The sequence below is a fragment of the Pristis pectinata genome, chromosome 25 (genome assembly GCF_009764475.1).
Source record: "Pristis pectinata isolate sPriPec2 chromosome 25, sPriPec2.1.pri, whole genome shotgun sequence".
NCBI lineage: Eukaryota > Metazoa > Chordata > Chondrichthyes > Rhinopristiformes > Pristidae > Pristis > Pristis pectinata.
This window is the reverse complement of record NC_067429.1, coordinates 5538272-5564498: the sequence shown is the minus strand read 5'-3', so window position 1 is coordinate 5564498 and position 26227 is coordinate 5538272. Positions and strand designations below refer to the sequence as shown.

Below are 26227 nucleotides of genomic sequence, written 5' to 3'. Positions count from 1 at the left end.
GCTCAAGAGGGAATGTAGTGAAGATTCACTTAACTGATGCTAAGATGGCAGGTTTATCGTACAAGGGCATGTCAAGCAGACTGGCACTATACTCTCTAGACTTTAGAAGAGTGAATGCCAGCATTGAACTTGGAACGTTTCCCTTATACGATGAGATGGACTCTGACCTCACGATCTACCTTGGTGTGACCTTGCACCTTATTGTCTACCTGTATTGCAATTCCTCTGTAGCTGTGATACTTTAGTCTGTACTGTTACTGTTTTTACCGGTACTACCTCAATGCACTCTGTACTAACTCAATGTAACAATGAATTGACCTGTACGATCGGTATGCAAGACAAGTTTTTCACTGTACCTTGGTACAAGTGACAATAATAAACCAATACCAATACATAGAACAGTACAGCACAGGAACAGACCCTTTGGCCCATCATGTCTGTGCTGACCATGATGCCAACCTACACTAATCTCATCTGCCTGCACATGGTCCATACCCTTCTATTCCCTGCCTGTTCACGTGTCTGTCTAAATGCCTCTTAAGCGTTGCTATCATATCTGCTTCCACCACCTCTCCCGGCAGCATACTCCAGCCACCTACCACTCTCTGTGGCAAAAAAACTTGGCTCGTAAATCTCTGTTAAACTCTCCCCCTTTCACCTTCAACCTATACCCTCTAGTATTTGACATTGTCACTCTGGGAAAGAGACCCCGACTAGCTCCCCTATCTATGTCTCTCATAACTTTATATACTGCTACTAGGTCACTCCCTCAGCTTCCAACTCTCTTGAGAAAACAATCCAACCCCGTCCAACCTCTCCTTACAGCTAATACTCTCCAATCCAGGCAACATCCTGGTGAAACTCTCCTGTACTCTCTCCAAAGCTTCCACATCCTTTCTGTAGTGTGCTGACTGGAATTGCACACAATACTCCACTGTATGTATAAAATTCTTAGAGGGCTTTACAGGGTGGATGTGGGAAGATGATTCAGTAAGTCTGGGTTTGATTATTTCAGTTCGTGAAGCAGGAACACAGTTTTAGACCATAAGATCACAAGACATAGGAGCAGAATTAGGCCATTCGGCCCATTGAGTCTGCTCTGCCTTTCAATCATGGCTGATTTATTTTTCCGTCTCAACCCCATTCTCCTGCCTTCTCCCTGTAACCTTTGATGCCCTTACTAATCAAGAACCTATCAACCTCCGTTTTAAATATACCCAATGACTTGGCCTCCACAGCCACATGTGGCAATGAATTCCACAGATTCACCAACCTCTGGTTGAAGAAATTCCTCCTCATCTCTGTTCTAAAGGGACGTCCTTTTATTCTGAGGCTGTACCCTCTGGTCCTAGACTCTCCCACTACTGGAAACATCCTCTCCACATCCACTCTATCCAGGCCTTTCAATATTGGGTGGGTTTCAATGAGATCCCCCCTCATCCTTCTAAGCTCCAGCGAGTACAGGCCCAGAGCCACCAAACGCTCCTCATATGTTAATCTTTTCATTCCCAGGATCATTCTTGTAAACCACCTCTGGACCGTCTCCAATGCCAGCGCATCCTTCCTTGGATATGGGGCCCAAAACTGCTCTCAATACTCCAACTGTGGTCTGACCAATGCCTTATAAAGCCTCGGCATTACATCCTTGCTTTTATATTCTAGTCCTCTCGAAATAAATGCTGACATTGCACTTGCCTTCCTTACTACCGACTCAACCTGCAAGTTAACCTTTAGGGAATCCTGCACGAGGACTCCCAAGTTCCTTTGCACCTCCAATTTCTGAATTCTCTCCCTGTTTAGAAAATAGTCTACACCTTTATTCCTTCAACCAAAGTGCATGACCGTACACTTCCCTACGCTGTATTCCATCTGCCACTTCTTTGCCCATTCTCTCAACCTGTCCAAGTCCTTCTGCAGACTCCCTGCTTCCTCAACACTACCTGCCCCTCCACCTATCTTTGTATCAGCCGCAAACTTGGCCACAATGCCCTCAATTCCGTCATCCAGACTGTTAACATATAACATGAAAAGTAGTCGACCCAACACCGACCCCTGAGGTTTTAGGAGGTGCAAGACAGGATGCTCGGAGGAGTAATGGTCATTGCAGCCTTCATTCAGAATCAGAATCAAAATCAGATTTATTAGATCTGACTAAGATGACGTGAAATTTGTTGTTTTGCAGCAAAAACATAAAATTACTATAAATTACAAAAATTGTAGAAAATGGAGAGCTTTAAAGTTGGACAGAGAGAAGATAAAAATTCAAACCAATCCAAGAATCACTGCATAAACTGATCACTAGTTTTGTGTTTTTCTTTCCCTCTCCTGCCTTGTCCAAGATTTTATAATCTTCACCCTCTTTTAGCTGTCTCAGCCTCAGCGCTCCGGAATTCCCTCTCTTCACCTCTCCACCCCTCTCTCCTTCTTCAAACCAACCTTTTCCCAACCATTTGGTCATAGGCCCTCTTTTGTTGCTCAATGTCCAATTTTGCTCCATGATTCTTCTGGGATGTTTCAGTGTGTTAAAGGGACAATATAAATCCAAATTATTATTGATGTCATAGCTATTTCAATACCGTCAAACACGTATTTAGGTTAATGGTATGACATTAATGCTCTATTTTTGTCCTTAAACTTGGTATTATGTGAACCGCACTCTCCATTACTCAGCATTCTTAGAAATGTTCCGTTGTTCCACTCTGACCAAACCAAATGTGAGACTGTGAATCAACTTGCCCACACTTGCCAGTAGAATTGGCTAAAGAATGAACAGCCACATTACTCATGCAGTTGTACAATCAGAACAACACTGCAAACCCTGGGAACCTCCAAAGTATAACTCTTCACTGACTGGGTTACATTCTACGGCAGTGAGTGGGGGCCTAATTTACCCTCCCACCACACTTTTCATCTCTTTCCTTTTACTTAATGGAAGATGGTGAAGGCAGCCTTGTATTTCCACAGCAAGTTTCCTCACCTGACCCACAGTCACCACTGGAATATGAGAATGTGGTGCATAGCAAAATCCCAACAACTGTGATAAGATAAGACTGGCTGGGGAGTAAATATTTCAGGGTACAGGGATAACTCTACATTTTCCCCTTTGAAATAGATCCCCTTAGAGAATGCAGACAGTAGCTTTGCTTTAATGTATCATCTGAAAGGTGGCATCGCTGATGGTGTAGCACTCCCTCAGTGCTGCACTGAAACCTCACTCAAGGTTCAACTCTCTGGGGTGGGACTTGAACCCACCCACTCCCACCAGACAGGAAAGCACAACCTTCTGACCCAGGCTGAGGTGTGACAGTGGCAGGAAATCAACACTGGAATTCAGGTACTCAAGTTTGGTATCAGGCAATTGGGGTCCTGAGTCATACCAATGCTAGATGGGCATCCAGCTGACTGGCATATTCTGTTTCGTAAATACTACTTAACAACATGGATGTTCCTAAGTCTTCTGACCTCTTTGGCCCCTTCCCACCTTTCACTCCACCCCACTCCCTCATCACTTGGTGTAAACCCCTCTATCCCAACCTCAGATTTTTACCTCCCACCCCTATGGTTTACCGGCCCACAGCTCCCCCAAGGACCTTTGAGTGAGAATGCCAAATAGCCAGAAGTGTTCAATGGTTTTGTGCCTTAGACTGAGAAATAGGGAGGGACCGCCTGTCATTCGACATAGAGGACCCTTGCTGGTAGAGACTTTCAGTACCAGCAGACATGGTCCCAGACGTGAACTGCATACTCATAGTCCAATACATCTCACCTACTTGGTCAGGCTGGTATTTCACACATTAAAAAAAACCCCGAAGGTGTCGATATACAACGAACAGGAGCTGAACTTTACACAGTAACGTACACAAGAGCTGTACAATGTGCATGGCCAAAGAATGGTGCCAGGCTATTAAACTTGCAGAGTTTCAGCTTGTCCCATGTGTGTGAATGCAAGGGGATTGGGACAATGGTGAGCAGCAAGGAACCCCCACTGACTTGTCCATCCTCTAGTCCTGGGACAGGGGAAGCAACTGCAATGAGGGTTCTCTCTGCTGCACTCAATGTCTGATTCAGTACAGGGTCCGGTCACTCGGATGTTTGCTGCCGCATTTACCCACTGAGCCACTTGGGGAGCCAATTTGAAGAAAGGAAAGACTTAAGACAGACATGGGATAGCGCGAAAGAGTTGCGATTCCATACCTGAACCCAGAAGTGAAGGTTCCAATGACAGGCTTGGAATGGAACCACTCAGGCTGGTGGACGGCGTTAACTTTGGCAAGGCAGGGCTGGTGATGCATCCAGTGGGATCGGTTGCCGACGACGTTATGAGGGAGATGGGGATGGCCAGGCTGGTGCTGCTATCGTTTTTGCTGCCCTTTGGCCTCCCCCGTCCGTGCCGGCTCTTCTTGCTGCCCTTGTGCTTCTTCTCCTTCACCGTCTCCTCCTCCTCCAGCCCAGCCACCGGCTGAGGCCGCTTGTAGCCGGGAGCCCCAGTGGAAGGGCCGCCCATTCCGCCAGAAGGCCGGAACTCCCCCGGTGAGCTCTCCGAGGCCTTCTTCTGGGCCGTGGGAGTGGGGCCAAAGCGCATCAACGAGCTGAAGCCCGACAGGGATCCCTCGGCACTGAAGACGTCCGATTTCGGCGCGTCGTACGGCACCGGAGTCTGTGAAGAATCCCGGGCAGCCGGATAAGCCTCCCCACGCAGGTCGGGCTTGGGAAATACCCCGGTCTCCTGGGAAGGCTGCAGTCCAGTGCTGGAGGTGCTCAGGAGATTGCCTGTAATAGATTACCAAGCACACAACTAAAGCTGGGGTACAGCAAACAGCTCATAACCCTCCACTGACCATCCCTCCTTCCCCCAACTCTCGCTCGCTGGGTACCTGCTGCTCTCAGACTGCATCTTCGGAGAGCAGGCATGGTAGTGTAGCGGGTAGCATAACGCTTTACAGCGCCAGCGACTCGGGTTCAATTCTGGCCGCTGTCTGTAAGGAGTTTGTACGTTCTCCCCGTGTCTGCGTGGGTTTCCTCCGGGTGCTCTGGTTTCCTCCCACATTCCAAAAGACGTACGGGTTAGGAAGTTGTGGGCGTGCTATGTTGGCACCGGAAGCGTGGCGACACTTGCGGGCTGCCCCCAGAACACTCTACGCAAAAGATGCATTTCACTGTGTGTTTCGATGTACATGTAACTAGTAAAGAAATCTTATCTTAAGAGACTCCACGTGCTGGGATCTGGAGCAAAACAAACCGTTGGAGGAACCCAGCGGGTCAGGCAGCATCTGTGGAGGCAAAGGGATGGTTGATGTTTCAGGTCGAGACCCTGCAGTCAGGACTCAGTGGATTGCATTCTGAGTCAGAAGGTCACACGTCCAAGCCCCGCCCAGAGACCCAAAAACAAAAACCTCAGCAGAGAGTGCGGTACTGAGGGGTTGCAGCACTGCCAACAGTCACAGAGCATGGAAACAGGCCCTTCAGCCCACCATGGCAAACATCACGCATTCATTGACACTAATTTTACCTGATCCCCTCAACAGTTCCCTCAACTACCCCCAGATTCCACTACTCATGTGTACGGTAGGGGCAATTCATGGTGAACAATCGATGTACGAACAGGTCTTTCAGGTGTGACTTTAATCGAGTTTATTCTCTCTGGTGGACATGGTGCGACATCAAAAGAGGTGAGAGTTACCCCCCCCCGGTACCTATGTTTATCCCTCACTCTTTATGTGCATTCAGTTCTTTGGGAGATTGGTGTCACTGGCAAGCTGGTGTTGTTGGCTTGGGAGTTCCAGGGCTCGGAACCAGCGGAAATGACTCTGCATCACTGGAACCGATTATCTGGTCATAATCACAAGACAAGAGACCGCAGATGGATGGAACCTGGAACAAAAAACAGAACGCTGGGTCGAGCAGCATCTGTGGAGGCAAGAGGTGTACGTCAACGTTTCGGGTCAAGACCCTGCATCAGAAGTGAGAGGGAACAGGAGGGACTGCCAGTATACTGTAGTATGAGGAAGGGGTGGGGCAGAGGCTGGTAGGTGGAACCAGGTGAAGGGGGTGGGGGAAGCCAGCTGGGGGACAGGGAGGCAGGAGGAGATGGGAAAGATGAACAAAAGGGGAAGAAACCGTGGTGGACAGGTGAATGTGTGTGGGACAAGAACTGGGAGTTTGGGTTACTTGAAATCGGAAAATTCAATGTTCATACCATTGGGTTGTAAGCTACCCAAGCAGAATAAGATATATTGTGTTTTTCGAACAGCTTCTCATATCCCACCTGGATAGCTTACAATCCAATAGTATAACACTGAATTTTCCAATTTCAGGTAACCCACACTCCCAGTTCTTCTCCCACACACACTCACCTGCCCTTCTGGGTTTCTCCTCCCTTTGTTCATGTTTCCCATCACCTCCACCCCCACTTCATCTGGTTCCACCTATCACCTACCAGCCTCTGTTCCCAACCCTCCCTTGTACTTCACCCACACCTCCCCTAATATCATCTACTGCATTCAGTGCTCCAAATGTGGCCTCCTCTACATTGGCGAGACCAAACGCAGACTAGGTGACCGTTTCACAGAACATCTATGCTCTGTCCATAACCGCGACCTGCATCTCTCCATTGCCAGTCACTTCAACTCCCCCTCCCACTCTGTCACTGATATGTCAGTCCTCGGCCTCCACCACTGCCAGGAGAAGTCTAAGTGCAAACTGGAGGAACAGCACCTCATTTTCCGTCTTGGAACCTTGCAGCCTAACGGCATGAACATTGAATTCTCCCACTTTAAGTAATCCCCACCCCCCCTTCCCCACAGCAACCCCACCCCCGCCATGCTTCTTCTCTCCTTCCCTTTCCAAGCCTCTCTCTTTTTTTCCCTTTCTCTCCTTACCTTTGACCCATCCCCCAGTGTATCTGCTCTCCCCTCCTCCCCCACACCTGCATGTCACTATCTCTTACCTGCATCTACCTATCACCGACTTGTGCCCACCCTACCTCCCCTCTTCTGTCTACCTATCACTGCTCTGCTTTTCCCTCCTATATAATGGGCTTCCCCTTTTCCTATCTGCAGTTCTGAAGAAGGGTCCTGACCCGAAACATTGACCGTGTGAGTTCCTCCAGCATCATCGTGTTTTTCATCTAGATTCCAGCATCTGCAGTCCTTTGTTTCTCTTGTACTTCTGTATCCTGGCAATCTTTCCTCTTCTCTCTCAGTCCTGATACAGGGTCTCAACCCAAAACATTGACTATCCCTTTGCTCTCCACAGATGCTGCCTGACCTGCTGAGATCTTCCAGCGGTATGTTTTTTTTGCTGGTAATCACATCATTGACTGCGGGAACTTGCTGTGCACAAACTGGCTGCAGCTGTGTTTCCCATATTCCACCAGTGACGACACTTCAAATCTACAAAGCCATTTGGGATGTGAAAGAGACTGCATGAGCACAAACCTCAAAAATCAATGACCATTTTTCTTTGGAGTGTACAATTTGTGTTTCACTCACAGTGGGACCATTAAAACAGCTTATTAATGTCCCATTCCCACTTTTAAACACATGCTAATCTCAAACTGTTTGTGTAAGTAGATCACTTTAGCACCTCATTACTTGCAATTATCTAGACCCAGCTATTCAAAGTGACACCTCCAGCTTTTTAAGAGCAATCAATCATTTTAAATGGTGCTATTAATGTTAATATAATTTCTCTCAATAAACGTGCCCGTTAACACTGACGGAACACTCCTCTATGCGCCTGTTACTTGCTTTTCCCATGTGTTGAAACTGCTGGGGGAAGACTGCCTGGATACGTGGGACAGGATTCCTCATTTAGCCAAGAGACCGAGAGCAGGCAGTAGTGTCTTGATTTTGCAGAAGCTAATGATTGAAATGTTTCTTCAAAGGCATCAACTCAGTCACGAAAAGATCTGCAACAACATGTACAACCTCTCCTAACCTCAGGAAGTCACACAGCGCTCTAATGCCAATGACATACTCTTTAAAGTATGGTCACAGCAACACAGGGACGGGGGAGGGGGGGTGTAGGATATTGCATGTACAACCCTTTCAGACAGTTGGAACGTTCGATCTCCTCATAGAACATAGAACAGGACAGGTGAAAAACACGGTGATGCTGGAGGAACTCGGCAGGCCAGGCAGCATCCGTGGAGAAAAGCAGGCGGTCAAAGTTTTGGGTCAGGACCCTTCTTCAGGACTGCTTTTCTCCACGGATGCTGCCTGGCCTGCTGAGTTCCTCCAGCATCATCGTGTTTTTCATCTAGATTCCAGCATCTGCAGTCCTTTGCTTCTCTAGTACAACAGTACAGCACAGGAACAGGCCCTTTGGCTCACAATGTTGTGCTAAATTAATTCAGCTAATCCCTTCTGCCTGTGCAATGTCCATATCCCTCCATTCCCTGCACATCCATGTGCCTATCTAAGAGCCTCTTAAATGCTTCTATCGTATCTGCCTCCACCACCATCCCTGGCAGCCCATTCCAGGCACCCACCGCTCTCTGTGTAAAAATTTTGCCCCACTCATCTCCTTTGAATCTTCCCCCCTCACCTTAAATGCATGCCCTCTAGTATCAGACATTTCGACCCTGGGAAAAAGATACCGACTGTCTACTCTTAGGCCTCTCATAATTTTTATAAGCTTCTATCAGGTCTCCCCTCAGCCTCTGCCACTACAGAAAAAACATCCCTAGTTCCTCCAACCTTTCCTTACAGTACCTGCCCTCTAATCCAGGCAGCATCCTGGGGAACCTCTCCTGCACCCTCTCCAAAGCCTCCTTGATAAAGGGAAACAATTTTCACTGAATGGGAAGGGGGGAACGGAGGAATAAATAACAATCTTGATCTTAAAATTAGTACCAGTCTGTTCAGGAATGAACGGTTGCAGAGCAGGAAGAACAAGTGCTAGAGTAGGCCATATGGCCCTTCAGGATTGTTTGGCTGCTCCATTGGCTGCTGTGACCCAGCTTCACTTTCCTACATGACCTTGATTTCCCCTTCGCCCTGAAGTCTTCATCAGCCTTGAAGGTCACAGATTCAGTCAGACAGCCCGAAGACAGACCTTCCAGCCCACTGAGTCTGCGCTGCCCATCACGCACCCACCTACCCTCATCCCAATTTCTTTACTCCCCACATTCCCCCAACCACCCCCCAAACCACTCCACCTACGATTTCACCAACTCACCTACACAGCAGGAGCAATTTAAAGTGGCCAGTTAGCCAAATCTATTCAATGATTCAACCTCCATTAACTCTTTGGAATGAAGAATTTCAAAATTTACAACCCTCAAGGAGATAAATTCCTCATCTCCGTCTTTGGTGGCCGACACTTTATCCTGAGACTCTGATCCAGGGTCTGAACTACCTGACCAGGAAACTGTGGCCCTGCACTTCTCTCTCCCTGCACTGAAGGTCAAAGGGATCTTTGAAAACTCAGGTCAGTTCATCAAGCTTTGATGAGGAGCCACTGACTTGAAACGTTAACTCTGTTTCTCCTTCCGCAGCTGCTGCCTGACCTGCTGAGTGTTTCCAGCATCTTTTGTTTCTATTTCACAGACTTCCAACATCTGCACTTTTCGGAGTTTTGTTAACTGTATCAAGTGTAGGAATCCAAGCCAAAGAAATGGAGCTGAGGAATGAATCAATCTTAGAGTCACAGAGTCATATAGCAGAGAAACAGGCCCTTCGGCCCAACCAGTCCATACCGACATGATGCCCATCTAAGTTAGTCCCATTTGGCTGCGTTTGGCTTATATCCCTCTTAAGCTTTCCTATCCATGTACCTGTCCAAGTGCTTTTTAGTTGTTGATATACCTGCCTCAACCACTTCCTCTGGCAGCTCACTCCATATACAGACCATCTTCTTGATGAAGTTGCCCCTCAGGTTCCTATTAAATCTCTCCCCTCTCACCTTAAACATGTGCCCTCTGGTTCTGGGTTCCCCAACCCTGGTATTTAACCTTGCTCTGACGGAAAGGCGGAGCATGACCCCCTCCTGCTCTCATATTCTAACCTCACTCCAGCCTCCCCTCCTTGGACTCTGTCTTTACCTCTCGCTGCCTTGGTGAAGCAGCCAGTATAATCAAAGACCCCACCCACCTGGGACATTCTCTCTTTTCTTCTCTTCCATCAGGTAGAAGATACAGGTGCCTGAGGGCACATACCACCAGGCTTAAGGACAGCTTCTACCCCACTGTGATAAGACTACTGAATGGTTTCCTTATACGATGAGATGGACTACGACCTTACGATCTACCTTGTTGTGATCTTGCACCTTACTGCACTTTCTCTGTCGCTGTGACACTTTACTCTGCACTGTTATTGTTTTTACCTGTACTACCTCAATGCACTCTGTACTAACTCAATGTAACTGCACTATGTAATGAATTGACCTGTAAGATCGGTTTGCAAGACAAGTTTTTCACTGTACCTCGGTACAAGTGACAATAATAAACCAATACCAATACCAATATCAATTCACGGGAACTTGCTCTTTAGAAAATGGTCAAATAACAACCGTAATTCCACTTACCAGGACGGAGAGGTAAGCCATAGAGTTATGGAGCACGGCAACAGGCCCACTGAGTCCACGACGACCAGCGAGCACCCATTTACACTGATCCCATTTTATTCCTCCCTCATTTCCATCAACTTCCCCCCCCCCACCAACATACTACACTCATCTATGAACTAACGGCAATTTACAGTGGCCACTTAACCTGCCAACCCGCCTGTCTTTGCAATGTGGGAGGGTGATCGTACAAATTCTACACAGACAGCACTGGAGCTCAGGATCGAAGCTGGGTCACTGGAGCTGTGAGGGAGCAGCTCTATAGGCCGTGCCACTGCGCCTGGATGCAGGCCTTTACCTCTAACGTTTCCCACTTCTGTCAGACACTTTCCTGTCTTTATAAAAGAAACGAAAAGGAATTCTTGCATTCCTATAGCAACTTCCATTCTCCAGATCTTCCGGTGCACTCAGCAGACAATGGGTGAGGTGCAGCAAATTAGTACAGATCAAACACCCACAAATTACATGGTAATCATGAGATGATGTCTTTTAAAGATGTTGAGTGGGGTATAAATATTGGTCAGGACATCATAGAGAACTCCTCTGCTCCTCTTTAAAACACTGTCCGTGGATCATTCAGTTCCACCTGAGAGAACAGATTGGTTCTCATTTTAGTAGTTCATCTAACGGTTGGTGATTGTATTGCTTCCTCAGCAGCGCACGGTACTGCTGACCAGGACTCCTGTGCTCACGTCTCTAGAGTGGGACTCAAACCCACGACCATCCAACTCAGATGCAAGTGCTGCCAGCTGGTCTACAGCTGACAACCGCACTACCAAGTTAAAGTTGTGCAAGGTTTGAAGATATTCTTGTACAATTTTTTTCGAGCTTCCTGTCAAGCTTCTGTGTGGTTTTCCTCAGCAGGGTGGCTGCTGCTCGATCTTCAGTTTCAGACGGCGTGGGTGAGTGTACACGTAGATGACTGCACACAGTTCTGATGACAGGTCAGCGACCTGAAGCAGTACCACTCTTTCTCTTTGTGTCGATGCTGCCTAACCACTGAAGAAAGCACACCATTTTCTGTGTTCGTGGTTCAGATTTCCAGCATCTGCAACATTTTGTGTTTGTATACACGCAGGGGTTTGCATGTATAACATTTCGTGTCCTCATTTGCACCAAATCTTGTTCACCCATCATCCCCTGTGCTAGCTCGCCACACTGCTTCCTCCTTAAGCAACACCTCGACTTTTGTTCTCACCCTGTTCTTTAATCACCTCCACTGTCTTGAACTCCTCTATTGTTCCAATTGTCCCCAGCCGTGTAACTTTCTGAGATACTTGTGCTACTTTAATTCTGTCCTCTCTGAATTTGGTCGCTCACCATTAATGGCTCTGCTTTCAACAGCCAAGCTCCTAAGATATGGGATTCAAAAAAACCGCAGATGTAGCAAATCTGAAATAAAACCAGAAAATGTTGGAAATACTCAGTGGGTCAGGCAGCATCTGTGAACAGAGAAACAGAGTTAACGTTTCAGGTCAGAGGCTCTTCATCAGAATGGGAACGTGACTAAACAAATTAATTTTAGGTTGCAGAGTTGGTGGGGGAAGGATGGATAGGACAAAGGAAACAGCTCCGACAGGGGTGAGATCAGGGCTGTTGGGTTCACCCTGATGTTTACGGAAGTGTCTAAATTAATAAGGTTATTTAGAGGAAGAGAAAACAAAGGAATGTATTAAAAGCCGTGAAATGTAGGGCAGAGCTATTGGTAAAACGTGAAGCCTAAAATAGAGTGCAGGAAACACTCAGCAGGTCAGGCAGTCCCCATGGAGAGAGGAAAACTGAGTCAACATTACAGAGGGATAACCTTAGAGCAGAACAGGCCAGATCGGAAACTGTTGACTTCAGTATTGAGCCCCAAAGGGACCAAAATGTTCTGCAACATTATCTCTGTTTCTATTTCCACAGATGCTGCCTAAACTGCTGGGTCTTCCAGGATTATCTGTTTTTACCCCTCTCACAACCTCCCCCCATCCTTTAAGGTACTTCTTGGAACTATTACTTTGACCGACCTTTTGTTCATCTGCCCTTACACCTCCTTATATTGCTGAGCGCTATTGCTATTTTGCACGGTCCTGTAAAATTCCTTGGAATGTTTGCCACTTTAAAAGATATTGCTTCTGTTACTGGGGAAGGAAGGGTTGAGGTGGCTGTTGATCACATGCCTGTTAATGTCACAGATCTGGAATGGGATCCTGATCTCACTCATTTTCAGGAGGATTCACTGTGACTATTTACTTGTTTAATGACAGTTGCTGTAATTTGGAACTGGAAGGGACTGACTGTCGATAAACTGATTCCGGGAACTAACAATGGAAATATGTTTTCATTAATCTGTGAGTGTGGAATGAAACTGGCATTTAAAGATGTTTACCAATAAAAACGCCATACTGACAAGCCTGGGAACGGGAATAAAATCAGAGAAATATTGTGGCACAGAAGGCTATTCATCCCTTTGAGTGTGTGCTAACCCTCGGTCCAGAACCTTGTCAGTCCCAGTCCCCTGCTCTTTCCTAATAGCCCTGCTAATTATTCTCACTCAGGTTCATAGCTAACTTTCTCTTGAAGGCAATGATTGACTCTGTTTCCACCATCACTGCAGACATTGAATTTCTGATCATAATTACCTTGTGTTAAAAAAATATCACTTACGTCATCTGCCCCATATTTTAAATCTGTGTCTTCCCCAGTACTTGAACTACCTGCTATCTGTTTTACACTATTCACCTTCTCTAAACCCATTAGGATCTCATATGCCTCCGTCAGATCTCCTCTCCATCTGCCTTGCTTCAGTGCAAACAACACCAGCTTGTCCATTCCAACCTTGGAGCTGAAATCCCTCACCTCTAGAACCATCACCTCTCCACCCTTTCCAGGACACTCCCATCCTTCCTAAAGTGTGGCGACCAGAAATGGAATCAATAACTCCAACCTTGCTGGTGACACCGAAATCCCAAGAGCAATTTTTTAAATAAAACTCAATGTGCACAGGAAGTTGGCCATTACAACAGTTGCAATACGCAAAAAGTGCTGGAGGAACTCAGCAGGTCAGGCAGCATCCATGGAGGGAAATAAACAGTCGATGTCTCGAGCCGAGATCCTTCATCAGGACTGGAAAGGAAGAGGGCAGAAGCCAGAATAAGCAGGTGGGGGGAGGAGGAAGAGTTACACGCAGGCAGGGGATAGGTGAGTTCAGGTGATGGGGGGTCCAGGTGAGAGGGGGAAGGTAGTGGGTGGGGAAGGGGGGAAGATGTAATAAGCTGAGAGGTGATAGGTAGAAGAGGCAAAGGGCCTCCAGATTCCAGCATCTGCAGAATTTCTTGTGTCTCCATTACAACAGTTGGCTTTGCTCAGTGTGTGTCATGCTTGCCGGATGCCTGATGTGAAAACTCTCCCTCGTAACTTCCAGATGTCATGCCCCCACACCACTTTGCCTCTCGAGCCCCCTCCTCATCTCCCATCAACAGCCCAAATGGTCCGACTGCAGACAGACATTCAGTCTGCAAGGTTAACTGTGAGCTGCCTGTCACTTTAAATCTGTAGCCCCCTCGCATCCTGACCTCTCTGACTTCAGTTTCCCACACTGCTCCAACAGAGTTCATCATAAGCCTTAGGGAACATCAAGGAACAGAGGCTCAGCTGTCGACGTGGCGCGTTGCAGCCATCCAGACTGCACATTCAGTTCAGCAGTTTCCGATGATATCCCAGCCTTGTTCTTCACATTTCCACCACAGATTCATATTTATACTGCATAGAAATAGGCCCTTTGGTCCATGCTGACCAAGCTGCCCAGTTACACTAATGCCAATTGCCTGCATTTGGCCCATATCCCTCTAATCCATGTACCTGTCCTAATATCTTTCAACTGTTGTAATTGTAGCTGCCTTTACCACCTCCTCTGGCCACTTGCTCCGTGCACCCACCACTTGCTCCTTAGATACCCTTTAACTCTTTCCCCCTCTCACCTTAAACCTATGCCTGTGACAATCTACCCTATCTATTTTGTTACCCTCTGTAAGGTAACCCCTTGGTCTCCATCGCTTTAGAGAAAACAGTCCCAGGCTATCCAACCTCAATAACTCAAGTCCTCCAGTCCAGGCAACATCCTTGCGAATCTTTCCTGTACCGTCTCCAGCTTAAACCATATCCTCCTGTAGCGTGGTGACTGGAACTGCACACAATACTCTTAGGTGTGTTCTAACCAACCACTTGCATCAGTTTCTTTCTTCTCCTGGAAACTTCAGATTTTACTCAGCTCCTACTTACACCTCCTCTTCACACGCCTTTTGTTATTCATTAACCTTTACCGCCCACTTTAACCCCACAACTTCCACCACTTGCGTCTTTTGCTCTCTCCCCCACCCATCACTGACCTTCTCCTGCACTCTCTCTGCCCCTCCCCTCCCCTCTTTTCTCTGCAACTTATTTCACTTCTAACTTTTCCCATTTGTGAGTCGAATCACCGGAAAACCAGCAAGCATTACACACACCAAGCAGAGTCATAGAGAGGCAGAGCACAAAATCAGGACCTTTGGCCCATCAAGTCCGTGCTGACCAGCAAGCATCCATTTACACTAATCCTACCCCAAACCATTTATTCTCCCCACATTCCCATTATCTACCCCCAGATTCTACCACTCACTAGGGGCAATTTACAGCGGCTAATTCATCTACCTTGTGCCCACCCCGCCTCTGCTCTTTTGTTCACCTATCACTGCTCTACTTTTCCGTCTTATATATTGGGCTTCCCCTTTTCCTATCTTCAGTCCTGAAGAAGGGCCCTGACCGGAAATGTTGACCACCTGCTTTTCTCCACGGATGCTGCCTGGCCTGCTGAGTTCCTCCAGCATAATTTTTTTGTTTAAAAATTAATTAAATTAAAATTAAATTTAAAAAAAATTTTAAAAACATTAATGTTTTATGTAATTCATCTACCAAGCTGCACATCTTTTGGAAGCAAATTGGAGCACCCAGGGGAAACTCACCCGGTCACAGGGAGAACGTGCAAACTCCACACAGACAACACCAGAGGACTGACCGTGGGTCACTGGAGCTGTGAGGCAGCAGCTCTACTGGCGAAGCCACTGTCACATGCTCTAAAGGCCAATTTTCTGTTGTTGCATAGTTTTAATTAAAAATTTGTTCTTGGGATTTGGTGCCCCCAGCAAGTTTGGAGTTATTGCATCCATTTTTTATTTCTCCCTCCACAGATGCTGCCTGACCTGCTGAGTATTTCCAACATTTCCTGTTTCCTTTCAGATTTCCAACATCTGCGGCATTTTGCCTTGGGCCAACTGTGGACGGTACCTTGCTGAAACAGGCTGGGCGAGGAAACCGTGGCAACGCTCGCTGTGCTTTTGGCTCCGCCCGGCTTTCGTCCCCGCTGACCGGAGGCATGGCTGGGAGCCTTCTTCCCTTTGACCTCTGACCTGGCCACCTCTGCCGTCTCCTTCCCGCTCACGAGTGGCGCGGACGGTCTCTGGAAGTGTTTGCTGGCAAAGGTGGGTGTGGCTTCATCCAAACTTCTCGTGGTGCCCGACTTGTAGTTACGGCTGCTGCTGCTGCTGGCACTTGTGCAAGTCTGGCAGATATCAGATACAAGATGGGAAAATATGATGAACACAGCAAACTCTCCGTTAGTTTATATTACATTTAAAGAAACAACTTAAAATGGAAAGGCATGGCAGAGAAAGAACTGGGATGCTGAAATGGGGCATGTATGTGCGCAAAGCTTATTGTCATCTGCACAAGTCCATGTGTGCACAGGTGTAACGAAAAACTTACTTGCAGCAGCATCACAGGCACACAGCATTTAGAGACACAACATTCACATGAAAAACTAATTACATATAAATTATACACAATTTTTACAAGAAAGAACACAATTGGAACAAAAACTTAAAGTCCGTTGTAGTGCAAAGTGGTCAAGATGATCATACTGTTGCTATACTGAGGTAGCGATTAGGGTTGTGCAGGTTGGTTCAGGAACCGAATGGTTGAAGGGAAGTAGCTGTTCTTGAACCTGGTGTATTGGTATTGGTATTGGTTTATTATTGTCACGTGTACCGAGGTACAGTGAAAAACTTGTCTTGCATACTGATCATACAGGTCAATTCATTACACAGTGCAGTTACATTGAGTTAGTATAGAGTGCATTGAGGTAGTACAGGTAAAAACAATAACAGTACAGAGTAAAGTGTCACAGCTACAGAGGAAGTGCAGTGCAGGTAGACAATAAAGTGCAAGGTCTCAACAAGGTAGATTGTGAGATCAGAGTCCATCTCATCGTATAAGGGAACTGTTCAATAGTCTTATCACAGTGGGAGTGGTGTGGGACATCAGGCTTCTATACCTCCTGCCCTACGGTAGCTGCGAGAAGATGGCATGGCCCTGATGGTGGGGATCTTTGATGAGAGATGTTGCCTTCTTGAGGCAGCACCTCCTGTAGATACTTTCATCAATGAGCAATTTTTGATGTACAACAAAAGAATGCAAGTATCCCTCATCAATCAGTTGTTGACTGGAATTTCTGTGCTTGCTCACTTTTAAGGATCTGGAAATCATTGGTAAGACCAGCATTTATTGCCCATCCCTAATTGCCCTTGAATTGAAGTACTTTGCTGGGCCATTATGGAGGGCAAGTAAGAGTCAACCTAGTTGGGGTGTCTGGAGTCAAAACTGACAAGGGTGGCATATTTCCTCCCAGTTATTGAACAGGATAGAAATTTATGACAGTAGTTGATGAGAGGGGTGTTGCAGGAGAACACTATGATGTGTGCACAAGGATACGACAGGAAGTTCACAGGACAAGGAGGGAACATTCAGTCCTTTAACCTTACTCTTCCATTCGATGAAGTTAGGGCTCATCTGTGAATTAACCCCACGTCCCTGACTTTTCTATTCACCCTTTGCTTAAGCAAAATCTATCAGTCTCAGATTTAAGGGGAACAACTAGTCCAGCATCGATTGCCATTCGAGAAAAATGTTCCAAGCTTCGTCCTCCCTCTACTTGTGGAAACATTTCCTCGCCACTTAAGGGCCTGGCTTTAAATTTTAGACCACGTCCACCTGTCCCAGATTCCCTAACTCCCTGAATAGCTTTCCCTAATATCTTCAAGACATCATAGAAGCAAGGGAAGGTTATAGCATCGAAACAGGTCATTCAGTCCATCAATGACACTTAGAACATAGAACATAGAAAACCTACAGCACAATTCAGGTCCTTCAGCCCACAAAGCTGTGCCGAACATATCCCTACCTTAGAAATTACTAGGCTTACTCATAGCTCTCTATCTTTCTCAGCTCCATGTACCTATCCAAAAGTCTCTTAAAAGACCCTATCGCATCCGCCTCCACCACCGTTGCCGGCAGCCCATTCCAGGCACTCACCACTCTCTGAGTAAAAAACTTACCCCTGACATCTCTCCTATATCTACTCCCCAGCACCTTAAACCTATGTCCTCTTGTGGCAACCATTTCAGCCCTGGGATAAAGCCTCTGATTATCTACACGATCAATGCCTCTCATCATCTTATACACCTCTATCAGGTCCCCGCTCATCCTCTGTTGCTTCAAGAAGAAAAGGCCGAGTTCCCTCAACCTGCTTTCATAAGGCATGCTCCGCATTCCAGGCAGCCTCTTTATAAATCTCCTGTGCACCCTTTCTATGGCTTCCACATCCTTCCTGTAGTGAGGTGACCAGAACTGAGCACAGTACGCCAAGTGGGGTCTGAACAGGGTCCTATATAGCTGCAACATTACCTCTTGGCTCCTAAATTCAATTCCATGATTGATGAAGGACAATAAACCATATGCCTTCTGTTACGGACTCAGTGAAAGTCCCTTTAAGGTAGAGAGTGTGTGTGTATGTGTGTGTGGGGCGTGCTTACGTCAATAGAAGATAAAGGATGTAATGACGTTGTAGAAGTCAGCAGAAGAAGAAGACGAAGGAGAGAGAGAGAGAAGGGAGAGAGACACCAGCCTGCTAGTTTTCTCTATCGATGGATGAGAAACAATAACTGTGTTTGCCACTGAAACCCATGTATGGAAGTTGGAAGTAATCCGGTGGAGTTCACTTTGTTGCTGACCTGTAGAAGGAAACAGGTATTTGTGTGTGGACGACCACGATTCGGATGCATTTCGGGGTGAGGAAGTCACTACCGAGTAAACACTGAAGTGTCGTTTGGGTTCCATCGTGGAACATTTGGATTTCGTATGTACTCTCTCTATGTTTTTCTACATCTACATCTTATCTTCAGACAACGGTGGTTGTTGAAGAAGCCCTTGCTCATGTTTCACCTTATGGCTTGCGGAACTGAACTTTAAGAACCATTCCGGAACTGGGAGTTTTGGACTTTGTCACACACACACACGACGAGTTTAGTTTTGGGGTTAACGTTCAAGGTTTAACATTTTTGAATTCTAACATACTAACATTTTTACTTTTATTTTACGTATTATCATAAGTAGTGATTAATAAAATAGTTTTTAACACTGAATTATGCTCAGTGTGTTTCTTTTGTTGCTGGTTCGTGACACTTCTGAACCACAAAGTCAACCTTGTGCAGCTGCTTTGAGCGTCCTATGAACTCAGATCCCAAGATCCCTCTGATCCTCCACACTGCCAAGAGTCTTACCATTAATACTATACTCTGCCATCATATTTGACCTACCAAAATGAACCACTTCACACTTATCTGGGTTGAACTCCATCTGCCACTTCTCAGCCCAGCTTTGTATCCTATCTATGTCCCGCTGTAACCTCTGACAGCCCTCCAAACTATCCACAACACCTCCAACCTTAAAAGACATTTGGATAAGTATATGGATAGGAAAGATTTAGAGTGATAAGGGCCAAATGCAGGCAAATGAGATTAGCTTGGGTGTGCACCTTGGCCAGCATGGAGGAGTTGGGCTGAAGGGCCTGTTTCCATGCTGTATTACTCTACAACTCCATCCTACTTCAATGTAAGATCAATCCTAATTCAACTCCCCTGCTCTCTCCCCACAGTTCTGCAAATTTCTTTCTTTCGAATACTTAGCCATTTCTCTTCTCAAAACCCTAACTGAATCTGCCTCCACCTTGGCTGAATAACTGCCCAAATTCCAGGGAACATGAATGTATTTAAGAAGAGACACAAGAGACTGCAGACGCTGGGATCTGGAGCCACAAACAATCTGCTGGAAGATCTCAGTGGGTCGAGCAGCATCTGTGGGGGGGTAGAGGAATTGTCGATGATTCGGGTCGAAACCCTGCAGAAGATTGTTTGCTGTCCATCCCATCTATACTATATTTCCTCCAAGGCTGATATATCCTTCATATATGCAGACAAGTGTGAGGTGTTGCACTTTGGGAGGACAAACCAGGGTAAGCCTGACTCAGTGAATGCTAGGGCTTTGAGGTGTGCAGTAGAAAAAAGGAACCTCAGAATATAGATCCATAATTCCTTGAAAGTGGCATCGCAGGTAGACAGGGTCGATAAGAGAGCTTTTGACACTTTGGCCTTCATAAATCAGGGCATTGAGTACAGGAGTTGGGATGTTATGTTGAAGTTGTACAAGACATTGTGAGGCCGAATTTGGAGTATTGTGTGCAGTTCTGGTCACCTACCTACAGGAAAGATATCAATAAGCTTGAAAGAGTGCAGAGAAAATTTACACGGATGTTTCTGGGACTTGAGGATCTGAGCTACAGGGAAAGGTTGAATAGGTTAGGACTTTATTCCCTGGAGTGCAGGAGAATGAGGGGAGATGTTATGGAGGTATACAAAATTATGAGCGATATACATAGGGTGAATGCATACAGGCTTTTTTCCCCTAAGGTTGGGTGAGACTAGAACTAGAGGTCATAGGTTTAGGGTGAAAGATGAAATATGTAAGGGGAACCTGAGGGGGAACTTCTTCACTCAGAGGGTGGTGCGAGTGTGGAACGAGCTGCCAGCGGAAGTGGTGGATGCAGGTTCATTTGTAACATTTAAAAGAGGTTTGGATAGGTACATGGATGGGAGGGGTTTGGAGGGATATGGTCCGGGTGCTGGTAGATGGGACTAGGCAGATCAGGTTGGCATGGACTAGATGGGCTGAAGGGCCTGTTTCAGCGCTGTAGTACTCCATGACTTTATACACCAGACTGCGAGCCAGAGACCCGCACCAATGATCCAGAGACCTGAATGCAAATCCCACCACGGCAGCTGTCGAATTTGAATTCAGTTAATAATCTCAAAATAAAAATAACATCATTAGCAATGATAAGTATATAAGTGTTAGGAGCAGGAGGAGGCCATCTGGTCCTTTGTGTCTGCACTGTTATTCTTCAAGATCTTGGCTGATCGCTCCTAGCTCCATTTTCACACACTGTGCTGACATAAGAACACAAGGCTAGTGGACTGTCGGTAAAATCCCATCCGTTCGCTAAAGTTCATCTGGGAGGAAATTTGGCACCCTTGCCAGTTTTGACTCCAGACATACCAACAACTCTTACTTGCCCTCAGAAATAGCCCAGAAAACTACTTTGGTTCAAGAGTATTTAGGAATGGGCAATAAATCCTGGCCTTAGCAATGATCCTTAGCAGGCACGGTAGTGTAGCGGTTAGCGTAACGCTATTACAGCACCAGCGACCTGGGTTCAATTCCGGCCGCTGTCCGTAAGGAGCTTGTACGTTTTCCCAGTGTCGGCGTGGGTTTCCTCCGGGTGCTCCGGTTTCCTCCCACATTCCAAAGGCGTATGGGTTAGGAAGTTGTGGGCATGCTATGTTGGTGCCGGAAGTGTGGTGACATTTGCGGGCTGCCCCCAGAACACTCTATGCAAAGATGCCTTTCACTGTGTGTTTCGATGTACGTGTGACTAATTTAGAAATCTTAATCTTATCTTATCCGCAGATCCTTAGAAGTGTATAAGTACAAAAATTGTAGTCAACATATAGTATGGATTCTGTTAGCCCTTTTCACCTGTGCTGAGTCTCTGAAAACATGCATATGAATGAGGAGCTGAAGTAGGCCATTCAGCCCCTTGTCTGCTCCCCATTTAATAAAATCATGACTGATCTGACTGTAACCTCAAGCCCACATTCCCACCTACCCACAATAACCTTTTGCCCCTTTGCATATCAATAATCTACCTACCTTTGCCTTAAAAATATTCACTCTCTTCCACCGTCCTTTCAGGAGGAGAGTTCCAAAGACACGACCTTCTGAGAGAAATTTATTTTGCCTTAGCTCTGCTTTGAATGGCTGACCGCTTGTTTCTCAATAGTAACCCCCAGTTCTCGATTATCCCAGGAGCACTTTGTTGCCAGGAATCGAGGGCCTGAGTCATCAGGAGAGGTTGGGCAGGCTAGGACTTTATTCCTTGGAACATAGGACACCAAGGGGTGATCTTATAGAGGTATATAAAATCATGAGGGGCATAGATAGGGTGAATGCACATTGTCTTTTTTTCCCCAGAGGAAGGGAACTAAAAACATAGGTTGAAGGTTGAAAGATTTAAAAAGGACCTGAGCGGCAAGTTCTTCACACAGAGGGTGGTGGGTATATGGAACGAGCTGCCAGAGGAAGTGGTTCAGGCAGGTACAATAACAACACTTAAAAGACATTTGGGTGAGTACAATGGGTAGGAAAGGTTTAGAGGGATATGGCCAATCGCGGGCAAATGGGACTAGCTCAGGTGGACACCTTGGTCAGTACGGACGAGATGGGCTGAAGGGCCTGTTTCCGTGCTGTATAACTCTTATGACTCTATGATGAAGAGGAAACATCTTCTCCAGATCCACGCTGTCAAGACCCCACATGATCTGAGACATTTCAGTCAAGTCCCTCTTCTGAATTCCTGCCCAACTTTTTCCCATGAGATAGCATGTCCGTTCCATGTATTGATCCAGCAAACTCTCTGAGCTGCTTCCAAAACACTTATATCCTTCCTTAAATAAGAAGACCACTTATGTACACAGTTCTCCAGATGTGGTGTCATCATATGCCCCATATAACTGAAGCATAACCACTGTACTTCTATACTCAATTCCCCAGGCAATAAACAATAGACATTTTGTTAAAGCAGCAAACAATCTGCTGGAGGAACTCAACGGGTCGAGCAGCATCTGTGGGAGGAAAGAAGTTGTCGACGTTTCGGGTCGAAAACCTGATGCAGGGCTTTGACCTGAAATGTCAACAATTTCTTTCCCCTCACAGATGCTGCTCGACCCGCTGAGTTCCTCCAGCAGATTGTTTGTTGCTCCAGATTCCAGCATCTGCCGTCTCTTGTGTCGACATTCTGTTAAAGCCTGAAGTCCCACACCACCAGGTTCAAGAACAGCAACCATTCGGTTCTTGAACCAACCAGCAAAGCTCTAATCAATACAGTTTAGCAACACTCTGATCACTTTGCACTGAAATGGACTTTTTTTTTGTCCTAATTGTGTTTTTATCTTGTAAAAATTGTGCATAATTTATGTAAATGCTGCATATCTGATGCTATGTGCCTGAGATGCTGCTGCAGATAAGATTTTCATTGCACCTGTGCACACATGTACTTGGGCATATGACAATAAACTTCACTTTGTTAGTTCCGTAGTTACAGGACCTCTCCAGGTTATGATAGGGTTTCATTCCTGTGAACAGTTCGTAACCCAAACAGTTCGCAAGTCAAAAATGCTGCCACGAACCGATTCTCCACCCAGCAGAAGATGCCTGCAGCCCCACAGCAGTCAGCAAATCCATCCAGCTGGTCTTCCAAATGCTCATTCGCCTGTATGGACTCTACATAAATCAGGTGTTTGTAAGCAGGGGAAGATCTGTACTTGCAGTACCTACATACTAGTCTTTTGTGAATTATGCACTAGAACACCTAGATCTCTCTCAAATTTGTCCCGTTAACTATTATTCTTTCTCCAGAGCTCTGCAAATTTTTCTCCTGGTTATTTACCCAATTCTCCTTTGGAAAGTTATTTCCTTAACCCTTTCAGGCTGGGGCTGTGAGGATAAACTGTCTGATCGCACATTCTTGGTAAAGCTCGGACAACTAACATGTAAGAACAAAACAGAAGCTGTAGACCACTCAGACCTCATGCCTGCTTTGCTTCTCAACAATGTTGTGACTGTTCTTTTACCCCATTGTTACTTTATTGTACTAACCTTCTATTTCCTTGATGTCCAAAAATCCAGAGCATTACCATGACATGATTGTAGCTATGCCTCTGGCTCATCTATTGAGTGGGCAGGATTCACAGATTTGAAATGAATAAATCCACAATACCCTGGACCTCTTTACTAACATTAAGTGTCATTAAGTGAGAAAGTACAGCACAATAATTAGGTGCACAAAGTTATTTATACTCCACATGAGCCATCTCCCAATCTTCCTTATCAACATTCCAAACATTCCTTTCTCTTTAAAATCCTCCACATGGAAATATTTTCCCTGCACCTACCCTTAAACACTCTGCCGGATCATCCATCAGCCTAACTTCCACAAGTCTCCCCCCTGATCTCCAGCTCAACCATCATAAACCAGCAACTGAAATGCTTGGTTCAGTCCCACCTCACCTGGAGTATTCACCCACTGGGGCATAAGTGGGAGAGCAGGCCAGATTATCACACAGGCTACTCTGAAAAACTCGGGCACCTTTTCTTTTTAAGCATTTTTAAAGTTTGTCTTAAATCGGGGCATTGTATGCATATTCCACGTCTGCAAGGAGTCTTCCAAATTTCATAGTGGCACATAGAGCAACAGATGACACTAAAGATACTCTACAAACAGTATAAAGGCATTCCCAATGCAAAACAATCTCGTGTTACACCTGGATGGCCCACTGTATCTGTAGAATCCCAGGAGCTCTTGATATTTCACCCCAGATGTGAAATTCCTCACTCTCATAGGAATTACGTCCTTCTGTTCTGTCTGCAATGTGCTACCGTTGTTAAAAAAAGAGATGAGGTTTCGGAAGCAAAAGGAGGGGAGAAGTGAAGGAGCAGGAATAGCAGTGTGTGGATGCTGAGGATCAGGATGGTGTGATACCTGAACACTGGCTCACTGGGACATCACTGAAGGATGGCTCACTGGGACATCATTGGGGGTGGCTTACAATTTGGGATGTCTCACTGGGACACCACTGGCAGATGGACCAACTCACTGGGACACTCCTGGGAGAGGATTTCTCACTGGGACACCACTGGCAGATGGACCAACTCACTGGGACACTCCCGGGGATTTCTCACTGGGACGCCACTGGCAGATGGGGTGACTCGCTGGGACGCTGTCGGGAGCTGTCCACTGGGACCCCATCAAGGCATGGCTCACCACGACACTGCTGGGGGCAGCTCATATTGACACTATCTGTGGCTGGCTTGATTCGCTGGGACACTGCTGGGGGTGGGTCACTAGGAAATCACTGGGACCAGTTCACTGGGACATCACCACTCCACCAGCGGGTGCCTGCTGCAATGAAGGAACAAGAAAAGATACTTCGATACATGGAATGCGATTCCACAAGGAACACACTTGGCACATGTACACATCAGCACTCAAAGGGTTTGGGGAACAGCTGGAAAACAGGAGCAGAACAAAGAGCTTGATGTGAAGCCTGAGCAACAAAAACCACAGCCTGACAAGGCCTCAGAAGGTGAGCACCAGGTGTGTAAACTCCAGTGCACTGTGCTGATAATCAGGAGCATGTCTTCGTTTGACTCGGGCTTGAATATTACAAGCCCAAGGGCTGTTAATTATAACTGTCAGCATTCACTTACCTTCTCTGTTGTTACAGTGACTGTGCTCACAACCGTGCTCAAAGATTCTGCAGCTTTCTTCACTTTCTGCTTTGGCCGCTCCCTGTCCTTTCGGCTCTGGAAAACAAAAAATAAAATTCTTCACTAGAAAGTGACAGCTGGAAATACTCACCAGGTCAGGCAGCTTCTGTGGAGAGAGAAACTGAGTCAACATTTCACGCCTGTGACCTTTTATCAGAATTCAAAATTGTTCAATGCGCCGGCTGTATTTATTTATTACAACACGTTCAACTAACGAGTCCATACAAGCTTGCAGCAGAACACTCCCACCATGGGCAGTGTAGCAGTTAGCATGACACTATTACAGTGCTAGCGACCCAGTTTCAAGTCCAGCCACTGTCTGTAAGGAGTTTGTACGTTCTCCCCGTGTCTGTGTGGGTTTCCTCCGGGTGCTCCAGAATCCTCCCACATTCCAAAGACATACGGGTTAGGAAGTTGTGGGCGTGCTATGTTGGCACTGGAAGCGTGGTGTTGTGGGTGTGCTATGTTGGCACTGGAAGCGTGGTGATTCTTGCGGGCTGCCCCCAGAACACTCTACACAAAAGATGCATTTTACTGTGTGTTTTGACGTACATATGACGAATAAAGATATCTTATATCTTATCTCCCCCTCTCCTTATTTCCCTGAATCCCTGCAACTTATTCTCTCTCACTCATATCCATTAACTCTCCTTTGATTCTTGTTCTCTTTGCTACTTACCTCAACAAGGGAGAAGTTGCAGTAGCTACCAGTGCACAGAGACACAGTGAGGAAATAGTAGCATCCAGAGGAAACCCATGCAGTGATAGAAAGAACGTGCAAACTCCACACAGACAGTACCTGAAGTCAAAATCAAACCCAGCTCCCAGGGGCTGTGAGTTCAGGCCCAGTCTGTTTAATCTCTCCTCA

The 26227-nt window shown here is 46.4% G+C and overlaps 1 protein-coding gene across 5 annotated transcripts in view; it reads right to left on the bottom strand.

Annotated features, from left to right (window-relative positions):
* Nucleotides 1–26227, bottom strand: part of LOC127582866 (protein AF-10-like) — a 194933-nt gene that overhangs the window by 67945 nt on the left and 100761 nt on the right. For all 5 annotated transcript variants that reach the window (XR_007958177.1, XM_052038465.1, XM_052038466.1 and 2 more), the window contains 3 exons: nucleotides 25300–25395; nucleotides 15871–16144; nucleotides 4195–4770 (listed from right to left, as the gene is read on the bottom strand). Coding sequence is in view for 4 of the 5 variants with exons in the window: in XM_052038465.1 (XP_051894425.1) it covers nucleotides 4195–4770; nucleotides 15871–16144; nucleotides 25300–25395 (946 nt within the window). In the remaining variant the exon portion in view is untranslated. The remainder of the gene's footprint in view (nucleotides 1–4194; nucleotides 4771–15870; nucleotides 16145–25299; nucleotides 25396–26227) is intronic.